Source organism: Lycorma delicatula, chromosome 8 (genome assembly GCF_047948215.1).
Source record: "Lycorma delicatula isolate Av1 chromosome 8, ASM4794821v1, whole genome shotgun sequence".
In the NCBI taxonomy this organism is placed as follows: Eukaryota; Metazoa; Arthropoda; class Insecta; order Hemiptera; family Fulgoridae; genus Lycorma; species Lycorma delicatula.
Genome location: NC_134462.1, coordinates 48,250,284 through 48,262,889, shown reverse-complemented (window position 1 = coordinate 48,262,889; position 12,606 = coordinate 48,250,284). Strand labels below are relative to the sequence as shown.

At 27.8% G+C, this 12,606-nt stretch overlaps 1 protein-coding gene across 1 annotated transcript in view; it reads left to right on the top strand.

Annotated features, from left to right (window-relative positions):
- LOC142329233 (uncharacterized) overlaps positions 1-12,606 on the top strand; it is a 65,575-nt gene that overhangs the window by 18,576 nt on the left and 34,393 nt on the right. The window contains exons 6-7 of the mRNA XM_075373640.1: positions 553-790; positions 8,111-8,450. Coding sequence (XP_075229755.1) covers positions 553-790; positions 8,111-8,450 — 578 coding nt within the window. The remainder of the gene's footprint in view (positions 1-552; positions 791-8,110; positions 8,451-12,606) is intronic.

The following is a 12,606-nucleotide window of genomic DNA, read 5'->3' as shown; positions in this document are numbered from 1 at the left end:
CAATTAAAATATTTGGATCTTATGGGGAAGACACATCGGTGTTTTATTAGTGAAGTAAAAATTTATGTACTTTTAAAAATGTGTATATGTAATTAAATTAGCATTTTCTCTCAGTTGTTTGCTCATGTGCCCTTAAAAATTTTCATAATCAAACTATACAATTAGCAAAATATTTTTATTTTCTGTCATCTAGGCAAAGTATTTCAGCTAGTGTTGAACTTAATGTAAAAAACAAATTGAGAAAAAAAATTGAAGCAAAGGCAAATCATTTATTGAATAAAAAAAAATTAGATGAATATTCAAATAATATTATATTGCTAAAAATTTCTAATGAATACAAATCTCTTATCAAAGTGTACTAGATTCCTATTGGTAAAATTAAAAAAATAGAAAAAATACGGTTTGGGATGTAACTAAATATGTTATTCTGAATGAGTCCTGCACTAATTCAACAAAGTATTCCAAACGTAAATTTAGGGAAGACATATATTTTTAGATGTATTGCTTGTTGGATATTATTTTTTTAATTTTTACGTTTGTTTTGATGAACAGGGTATGCAGGCCATATACCATACGGATACAGCCGATATGGGGAAGGTTATGGTCCTTATACAAATTCTGCTCTCTGTGATTTTACATCAAATTATAGACGTCGACAAAGTACTGAATGGGCACCTATAACTGTAGTAAAACCTGATCCACCATTAGTAGTTCAACCGACTCAACTTTACCATAAACATATTGGGATGCTTCCAGATTATCAGGGTCATATTCCTGGTTCTATTTTCAGGTAATTTTTGTTATAAGTACTTAGGTTTTTTAAGAATTGATATTTTTCTACTGTTTAAAATGATTAGTAATAATAATAATGTTTCCAAATATCTGTTTACCAAACCATTTCAGTTACAATTTATGCTTAATATTCTACAAGTATGAGTGAATTTTTTGGAAGCATGAAAGCTTTTGAACAAATTTTTTTATAAGGTTTATTAATAATAGTAATGTAATGAAAATACTACTGTTGTTTTTTTGTATAAAAATAGAAGCAAAGATTCATTAGATTCTGTCCATCTATGACTTGAAATTTCCAACTGCAGTCTTGATGGTATTTGATATATCCTATTTATTTTCCAAAATAAATTGGCTTACGAAGTGAATCAGTAATTTTCATTTTCTTTTATTTAAATCACTCTTGTTCAATCACATCCTTAATGTTTTCTACAAACCTTCTTTGCCTTCCATATCTTTACCTTCCTTGCTTTTCTTCTAAACCTTCCTTGCCTATAACTTCTTACTATATTCACCTTGTCTTTTCCATTTGTTCTAATCCTACATTTTTATCTTTAATTTCTTTTGATTTTTTAGGCTATTTATTGAAGGTGGCCAAGTCTGGCCACCTTGTTCTAGTCTTCTTGGCTTGAGTTAACTGTGTTTCAGATTTTGTATATAATTTAAACAGAATTTCTTTGCCTTTGATTAGACTTCGCGGTTCTGCATTCTTCATCTTTCATTTGATAAATGCTTTTTCTGTCAGCTTTATTCTAAACTTCTTAACCAAGCTTTCTATTTTCTTGGATTTTGCATCTAAAGTATTTGAAATAATTCACCACCTCCTGTAACTTCCAATGAATTTTTATCTCTTCCTACTAACTTATTCTTTTAAGTTGCAACCATGCATTTAATTTTCTTCTTATTGATTAATTCTTATTTTCATGTTTATTTTGTTTTCCTAATTAATCAGTTTGTCATACACTGATCACCTGCCCTAATTTTCTCCGAGTTGCTTTTCCTCCTCATAGCTCCTCAGTCTTTTCTGGTGAGGCATTGACGTAAGATTTTGTTATTTCTCAAAATGCAACGTCACCTCTTTCAATCTCTCTTCTGCATTCATATTCTTCTTACAAATCTGACTCCATGTACTCTTTGCCAACTATACGCTGATAGCGAGTTGTAACTCGTTTTTCTTTGATAATAGAGAAATCACTTTTGCAAGATGTGAGAATACCAAATGTAACTGAAATTTAAACATAAAAAATTTGAAATGAAAGGAGATACTTTGCCAAAGAAGTGAAGGATCCTTGTTACTCGATACATTCATATTGACTTTACATCACTTATACTTTTTCATGTTTTCTTTATAATTTTTCCTATAAGTGTAATTTTCATAGAAAAAAAATTATTTTATGTTATTTACATTTAAACTTAATGTATCTTGTAAAGCAACCTTCTTGTAGTATTATTCATACATCATATTGTTAATCACGTTATTTTATACTTCTAACAATAAAGTAGTTATTTTTTCATTATTTTTTTTTAGATTTATATTATTAATATAATTTATATTATTAATAATTTATATTATATTATATTATAATATAATAATATTATATTATTAATAATTTATATTAATTTATATTATTAATATAATATTTAATATTAATAATATTAATATTAAATTTAAACTTTTTAAATATGTTTCATGTATAGGTTTGGAAAAACCTATGGTAATGACTCACGGGACGCAAAACGATGGCTTAGAGGTGATTTTAATTAAAATCAGTTTAGATATTGCTTTTATTTATGTAAGAATTTGTTAATGTTTATTGTTTGTCTCATCTAATTTTTTCTGTTTTAAATAAAGTGTAAATTATTTGTTTTAAGATGTTGAATAAATTTTTTAAATTTGTTTCAAGATGTTGAATAAATTTTTTTAATAAATATTTAATATTAAGTTGATTTTAATATGTAAAACAAATTTGTAGGGATGTAGGATGTAGAGGGTATACTGAAATGAAACGACTAGCACTAGATAGGGAATCTAGTGCTAGAAGATTCTAGCACTGAAGACAAAAGAATCTAGTACTGAAGACAAAAAAAAAAGAAAAAAATGTTGATTTTTTAAAGTTGTGAACTATTTATTTTAAGTTCATTAATGTTTATAAAGATCATTATTTTAATAGTCCAGCAAAATTTGGCTTGTAGCCAAAGATTGTATATTAATTTATGCGTAATTAAAAATCACTTTGCAGTAAGATATTCCAAAAATATTCCAAAAATCTCCAGCATGTTTAATACAGCTTTATTATTTGGTCAGAAACCAGTAGCTGCATTCCTTATTTATGAAGTGACAGTGTACATGAAAATAGTATCCTTGATTTGCTTAGTTAGTTATTAATTGGGATCTAACAGTGAATTGCAGCCAGAAAAGTGAGATAAGATGTGACATCTCTAATATGTTACTGCTTTTCACAAAGTCGAAATCTTAACATTTCATTTGGAAAGGCAAATTTAATCTTTGTATTTTGTATTTTTAATGTATGGGTACTTGTTTGGAAGTGTATAAAATATAATTTAAAAAAAAAAAATTGATTTTATTCTTTTTATTTATTTATACATAATTAAAATATGCTGAGAATGTTTAAAAAATCATAAATATAGAGGGAAAGTCATTAAAAAAATAAAATTAATAAAATTGAATTGTTTAGCGAGATGAAATATGTAAAACTTTAAGAAAAGGTAGAATTGAGGTGTGTTAGGTACTTATGGAGTGAAAGTAATGCAACATGAGTTGTCGAGCAAGGGGGTCAAATGAGTCATACATCTTTTTACTAAAAATTGTGATTTTTTATAGCAGTTAATTCAAATAATAGTATATTTTAATGCTAAAAATATCATTTGGTAAGAGGGGTCATCTGAAACGCAAATTCTTTTTCTGAACATTTTGATTTTTTTGCAGTTGTGGGTCAAATCTCCCCATACCTGCTTAGTTAAATCAATAAAAACACTATTTCACTATTATTTAATTATCATTAAAACTATTAAATAATAATATTAACAATTTTTATTTACATTTATTTTTAACTTCATAGCACCAAATATTATTGGATTTTTTCATTTGTAAAGCCGAACAATAATAAACTGCTTAATTTTATTGTATTACTTTTATTTTTAAGTTAATATCATAAATTAAGAACTCTTAGGAAAATTGCTTAGTTTGAAGGCTTTATTATTGTAATAATAAAACTGATAGTTTTATACAGTCTTCTTTAATCATTGTAATCATCAGACTTATCTTATCACTGTTATATTGTGTCACATATTTTATATATCATATACATACTTTAAAATCTCATTAATGACTAATTTAAGTTAGGACTGTTATTATATTATTATGTATTATATTATTTAAGTTAATGTTAGTTATTACTGTGCGTCATGTGTCTAATATTAATAAAGCACAGATCTTTCATAATTATCAGTTTGGTGCTTATGTATACAAATCAATGTACCAGGTAATCTGTGTTTCATTTACATTATTAAATTATAGATAATGTAATTTTTTATTAAATTTGATAACAAAAATCACTAAAAAGATTAATTAGCAGTGTTAATAAATTTTAAATTAAATTTTATTTTCATATGTTATGTACATGACTCATAATGAAACTTTTAACCTAATATTGTTGTACGTTTACTTATTATTATTCACGTACTTAAAGGAATTATTTTGTGTTAAAAAAAACATGGACCATCCTTGCCTTGCCTCTTATATTTTATGAAGGTATGAACAGAGAATCATATTTTTAATTATTCTTTACTGTTTAATTCACCAATGGAAACCTGACTGGAATTCACACTTGAATTTTTCTGATAGAAAAGCAATTAAGATATAAATTTTTTTTGTTATATTAAATTTTAACATTATTATTATTATTATTATTGCTAGAAGGCCATGACTTAGCAGGTACTCCTTTATCTGCCTAATACTAAGGACTATAAACAAATGAAATTTAAATTTATTTATTTTGAAAATCTTTTTAGTGAAATGTAGAAGTTAGTTTAACACATCAATTAATTTTAGAATATATGCTTTCAAAAGTTGTTAAAAATTTTGTAGTTGGAATCTAGCTAGCCCAAAACTCACTAAAATGATTTTATTAATATAAACGTTTAGTTATAAATAATTATAAAATTGATTAGATAAGATATTTAAAATAAAATTAATTTAAAATCATTAAAAAGCCATTATAAAATTTATGGGCGTAGATTAATTTCTTAAATTTAAAGTTAAGCAAAGTCATTGAATATATAACACAAATTTAAAAAAAATCTGTTAGGCAGAGAATTAAGCTCCTAAGAGATTTAAGATATTGTTCTGAGAGGAGCTGATGGTCTGGATTGGGTAGTGATTACGAAAGAGAGAAAACTAAATAAAACAGTACATCAACATTATTTAAAGTTTGTTAAATTTATAATTATACCAGAAACTCAAGAAGAGTTTATGCATCAACTATAATAAAGGAAAACAATACAGTAAATAACATTTATGCTATAAGAACAGAAGACTTAACTGAGAATAATTGAATAAACATTAAATTCACAAAATAAAAAAAAAACAGGAATCCAAACACATAATTAACTTACAGCACGAAAAAACATAGTACGACCAGTCTTACCGAGCACAACATTTTACTTAAAAAATAATCTAATTTTAGTATTTATATATTATATCCGACAATACAGAAACAGCCGCGAGCAGTAAGTAAAAATTAAAGTCTTTAGATAACTTAAATCTTGTAAAGAGCTTGACCTGACGATTTAATAACAAAAAAACAATGTACACAGCACCGAAGCTAACACACCCAAGGCACGAAGAGAATAGACCGACAAAACAGCTGACATCGTCATTCGCACACAGGTCAGAATTGTAATAATAAACAACCTTGGGTTATGTTGTTTATAACACTATTCACTGATTTGTTGACAAACCCTAACCCGTTATTGTGAAATTGGCAGAACTGTGGTTTCTCGATCATCTTCGTGTCTGCGACCCGAAGAATGAATTATAAATAGTTAAGTTACAAGTTCAGCTCTTTTAGTTTATTAGTATTATTATTACGTTGGCAATATATAAAAGTTGCATAATTATGTTACTGGTATGGTAGATGATGTGCGTGTAATAGAGGATGTTGATGAGGAAGTAACATTTATAATTTTCTTTTTCAACATGTACAAGTATATTTGATGGATAATTGAAAAGAATGTACTATCGTAACATCTTGCTGTACTAGTAGAGAACGATTCTGGTGTTTTTTAAAATTATTCAATGACAAATTTTTAAGGATTTTATTATAATAGCTTATTATTATAATAAAATAACTCGTTTCATGAGTAAGTTTTTTTCTTTGATTTTTAAGTTGTTTATAACAAGGTACTCATATTACATAATAATATAGTACAGATGTAATGCAATGTTTTTGGTAAGACTTCACTGATTATTATTCTATGGCCTGGCGGTATTTATGATTTTAGGATATAAAATTTTATATTTTTCGTATTGGGATTGTTTTATTAAAGTAATTAATACCATAGCTTGTTAAAAAAAAAAGAATAAAATCGCTAGCTTGAAAGATGAGATATTGTTGATTATGGTTTGTAATTGTAATCTTGAGAAAGATAAGCCCATTTAAATATTTATACAAGATGATTTTTATCAATTAAATATTTGATATTATTTTGTGTAGACTTACTATTCTACATACTTATAATAAACGTAATTTATTATTTTATGGATTGTTAATTATGTCGATTTTTTGTTAAAAATAAATAAAAATTATACAGAATAATTCAGGAAGAAATTGAAACAATTTTAGAACAGATTCTAAAAGAAGTAAAAATTTAATACAAACATATGTCTGAAAACGCTTTGTTAATGAGTTAATTAAATTGTTTGCAATCTCAGTAAAGTATTTGATTTAGTTCCATATTTTTTACTGATGAAAAAACTGTACTAAATATGAAAAACAAAAAAAAACTGTACAAAATATGAAATTTAATAAGAATTTTTTTTAACTTAAAAAAAAAAATTAATTTAAAAAGAAATTTAAAGTTAAAAAAAATTCTTATTAAATTTCATATTTAATAAGAATAGATATGGTAAATTCAGATCTGAACTTCAAAATATAGAATATAGAGTGCCTCAGGGAAGTGTTCTCACTCCCTTGCTTTCTTTTATTTGTTAATGATTTAACAAATCTCAAATGATTGATCCATTCATTGTAACCCTTTTCACTGACTATGGAACTTATCTGTAGCTGAAGATAACTATTAGAAAGAATTTGAAAATTGTGTAAATTTGTAGGTGCTTTGTTAATGATAATTTCTCAAGCTTTTTTTGGGGTTGGGATTTCTAATTTCTTGCTGGCTCACAACTTTTTTAAAGTTGGGTCGACTGTGAAAAGTTGAAAGCATCAGAAACTCTTTTTTATCCTTCTACTTCAAGTGGTATCAAGTAATGATAAAAATAAAACTATCAAATGAGAAACAATAGCGAACGATCGCAATCGATATAAAACATCTGTACTTCCTTATAAAATGAAACCCGTAACTCTACTTTGTGGTAGAATGTATATACATTTGAGCATGTATATCAATCAATACATGCTGAAATATAGTGATGGATGAACAGGATTCATCTTTTGTAATTACACCAGGAAAAAAACATGACAGATTGTGGCCATTTTTTGTGATGAATTGGTTAATAAATATCTAAATATATTCTCGTATAAAGTATAATAATTTACCTCTTGTGGGTTCTTTAAAAAAAATCAGAACATGTTTTTTTATAATGTATTTTATGTACCAATCTGAGTAAAGTTTTATTTGTTACCTATTGTTGTATGCATTTTTGTATTGAACCTTGATCTAAAGCAAACAAGTAATACAGGTGATTTTTTTTCTCAGTTCTTTATAATCTTATTGTATTGACTTTTTCTTTAATTACTATGATTTTATGGAAGAATTGTCTGTTTCATATTTATTGATTTATCATTTGTCTAGATATTGAATGTTTTTGTAAACTGATTTTGGGATGGTTTATTTCAATATTTTTTGGTAAGATTTGTTGCAACTCTATCAGAATTATGAATTTAATAAGAATGTACTCTTAAAAAATAAGATCCTTTATTTCATATATAAGGCACCAAAATGAATTTTGTAATTTTTTTTATCAGTTTAATGTATAATAAAAGTTATTTTCAATCAACCAATTACATTGCAATTTTAACATCAAAACAGCCTGTTTAATTATTATTATATTTCTATCTTCTAGTGTTACCTCTAAAAATAATACCACAGTAGAGAAACCTGTTAATAAAACAATAGAAAATAACTTTGCAAATAAACCTACAACAGAGAAATCTGTAAAAGAAACTTCAACTACAGAATCTACACAAAAAAATAGTATACATGAACAGTTGAAGCAGCAGTTGAAGATGAGTGGTATAAATCTAGACAGTTTGTCTGGAGAAACGCAAGAGGAAGAAATGGTTACTTTGATACCGATGCCAAAATTAAATAAAACTATGAAAGCAATAGTTCTAGAAGAGTTTGGATCTCCAGCAAATTTTAAAGTGAAAGAAATACCAATACCAGAACCTAATGAATATGAGGTTAGTAATAAACATTGACATAAAAATCATAATTATGAATAATTTATATTATATGGATGTACTTATAGGTATATGGTGTACTTCATAGTTGTATCATCATATGTTTACTAGTACATACACGATGTACTTTTTGATGAATCTGTAGTATAGGATTGTGTTAATGGTAATTTTTTTATTTTTATTTTAACTGTTCAGTGATTTAGTCTTTTACTTTTTTAGATTTATTTGCCATAAATTATATATCACAAGTCTGGTATTTGGTAGTGATTTTGGGTGATTAAGTGAAAGATATTCTTTTTAAATTAATATATAAATATATTAATCTCTTATTTAAGAGATTAAATAAGTATAATAAGGTTGTAGAAGTTGGTTGAACTCGCTATTATATACTTGTGCAGTAAACATGAATTTTTTTTTTTTTTGTCTTCAGTCATTTGACTGGTTTGATGCAGCTCTCCAAGATTCCCTATCTAGTGCTAGCCGTTTCATTTCAGTATACCCTCTACATCCTACATCCCTAACAATTTGTTTTACATATTCCAAACATGGCCTGCCCACACAATTTTTCCCTTCTACCTGTCCTTCCAATATTAAAGCGACTATTCCAGGATGCCTTAGTATGTGGCCTATAAGTCTGTCTCTTCTTTTAACTATATTTTTCCAAATGCTTCTTTCTTCATCTGTTTGCTGCAATACCTCTTCATTTGTCACTTTATCCACCCATCTGATTTTTAACATTCTCCTATAGCACCACATATCAAAAGCTTCTAATATTTTCTTCTCAGATACTCCGATTGTCCAAGTTTCACTTCCATATAAAGCGAAACATATACGCTTTATATGGAAACATATACGTTCAAAAATCTTTTCCTGACGTTTAAATTAATTTTTGATGTAAACAAATTATATTTCTTACTGAAGGCTAGTTTCGCTTGTGCTATTCGGCATTTTATATCGCTCCTGCTTCGTCCATCTTTAGTAATTCTACTTCCCAAATAACAAAATTCTTCTACCTCCATAATATTTTCTCCTCCTATTTTCACATTCAGTGGTCCGTCTTTGTTATTTCTACTACATTTCATTACTTTTGTTTTGTTCTTGTTTATTTTCATGCGATAGTTCTTGCATAGGACTTCATCTATGCCGTTCATTGTTTCTTCTAAATCCTTTTTACTCTCGGCTAGAATTACTATATCATCAGCAAATCGTAGCATCTTTATCTTTTCACCTTGTACTGTTACTCTGAATCTAAATTGTTCTTTAACATCATTAACTGCTAGTTCCATGTAAAGATTAAAAAGTAACGGAGATAGGGAACATCCTTGTCAGACTGCCTTTCTTATTACGGCTTCTTTCTTATGTTCTTCAATTGTTACTCTTGCTGTTTGGTTCCTGTACATGTTAGCAATTGTTCTTCTATCTCTGTATTTGAACTCTAATTTTTTAAAAATGCTGAACATTTTATTCCAGTCTACGTTATCGAATGCCTTTTCTAGGTCTATAAACGCCAAGTATGTTGGTTTGTTTTTCTTTAATCTTCCTTCTACTATTAATCTGAGGCCTAAAATTGCTTCCCTTGTCCCTATACTTTTCCTGAAACCAAATTGGTCTTCTCCTAACACTTCTTCCACTCTCCTCTCAATCCTTCTGTATAGAATTCTAGTTAAGATTTTTGATGCATGACTAGTTAAACTAATTGTTCTGTATTTTTCACATTTATCTGCCCCTGCCTTCTTTGGTATCATGACTATAACAATTTTTTTGAAGTCTGACGGAAATTCCCCTTTTTCATAAATATTACACACCAGTTTGTACAATCTATCAATCGCTTCCTCAACTGCACTGCGCAGTAATTCTACAGGTATTGCGTCTATTCCAGGAGTCTTTCTGCCATTTAAATCTTTTAATGCTCTCTTAAATTCAGATCTCAGTATTGTTTCTCCCATTTCATCCTCCCCAGATTTTATTTTATGTACCCCAAAATTTTCCTTAACTTTCCTGTATGCTCCGTCTATTTTACCAATGTTCATTTCTCTTTCCACTTCTGAACACTTTTCTTTAATCCACTCTTCTTTCGCCAGTTTGCACTTCCTGTTTATAGCATTTCTTAATTGCCGATAGTTCCTTTTACTTTCTTCATCACTAGCATTCTTATATTTTCTACGTTCATCCATCAGCTGCAATATATCGTCTGAAACCCAAGGTTTTCTACCAGTTCTCTTTATTCCGCCTAAGTTTACTTCTGCTGATTTAAGAATTTCCTTTTTAACATTCTCCCATTCTTCTTCTACATTTTCTACCTTATCTTTTTTACTCAGACCTCTTTGCAATGTCCTCCTCAAAAATCTTCTTTACCTCCTCTTCCTCAAGCTTCTCTAAATTCCACCGATTCATCTGACACCTTTTCTTCAGGTTTTTAAACCCCAATCTACATTTCATTATCACCAAATTATGGTCGCTATCAATGTCTGCTCAAGGGTAAGTTTTGCAGTCAACGAGTTGATTTCTAAATCTTTGCTTAACCATCATATAATCTATCTGATACCTTGCAGTATCGCCTGGCTTTTTCCAAGTGTATATTCTTCTATTATCATTTTTAGATTGGGTGTTGGCAATTACTAAATTATACTTCGTGCAAAACTCTATAAGTCAGTCCCCTCTTTCATTCCTTTTGCCCAGCCCGTATTCACCCACTATATTTCCTTCCTTGCCTTTTCCAATGCTTGCATTCCAATCTCCAACTATTATGAAATTTTCATCTCCTTTTACGTGTTTAATTGCTTCATCAATCTCTTCGTATACACACTCTACCTCATCATCAACATGGGCGCTTGTACGCATATAGACGTTAACAACCGTTGTCGGTTTAGGTTTTGATTTTATCCTTATATTACAATGATTCTACCACTATGCGTTTTGAAATACTCTACTCTCTTCCCTATCTTCTCGTTCATTATGAAACCTACTCCTGCCTGCCCATTATTTGACGCTGAGTTAATTACTCTAAATTATTAATTCAATCAAATTATGTATTACGGTGTACCCACAGTATTGTAATTTAATTTATTTGTTAAATCATTTTTTTAATTTTGTGCATCTATACGTTTTTAAATAAGTATGGTATAAAATATAATTTTTCAAACTAAAGGTTTGTAATTTTGTGATAATGACAAATAATAAAATGAAAGATGTTACGAGCAAAATGCAAAATGAAATTGTGTCAACATTGGACACCCTGTTTGTACAAAGTCTGAGGTATTACTCATTTTTACAGATATTGCACAAGCTGCATTGTATGTTGTTGACATTGTACAGCACTGTGTGTGCAAAGTTGGTTTAAATCTAAGTTTTGGTTTAATTTTAATTTATGTTGTGCAAATTTAACTGAAATTTTACATGAATCACAAGTTGCTACTGTTATAAATGAAGATGCTCTGGCGAGCAGCGTTTCAAAATGGAATTATTACTTATCCAAAATTGGTTACTCTTGTGTAAAAATATTTTTTTTTGAATGATGAAGATTGATTGAACGAAAGTTAAATTAAAAATTTAACTCTAGAAATTGATACTAACCAATCAGAATTTTCCCCTTGTGATCGGTACATTCCAGCGCCTACTTTTTGGTTATAGTTCATTATTTTATGAACAAAAACAATCACTTAAATAAATAAAAAATATGTAAAAAAATTGTTAAAACACCAATTAAATTAAATGCACTAAAAGGTAAAAAATAATTTTATGACGGTATCCCACATTGGATTTCACTATAAGCTTTGATGGTGATATGTAAGATTATGTGAAAGTCATAGCTTCAAATTAAAAATTTGATGTCTTTGCCAAATTTTTCTTATGCGTGTTTGTACACCTTTCTTTAGGCCAGTCATCTCACATAAGAAAAAATTGGCAAAAACAACAAATTTTTGATTTGAAGCTATGAGTTTCACATAATCTTATGTCACCATCAAAACTTGTCAAATCCATTTTGAGATACTGTCCTAAAATTATTTTTTACATTTTAGTGCGTTTAATTTAAGAGTGGTGTTTTAAAGATTTTTTTACATATTTTTTATTTTCTACTTTTTGGTGCATTTAATATAAAGGTCTTTTTTATATATTTTTTATTTTCTACTTTTTAGCCTTCATAAGTATATACTTT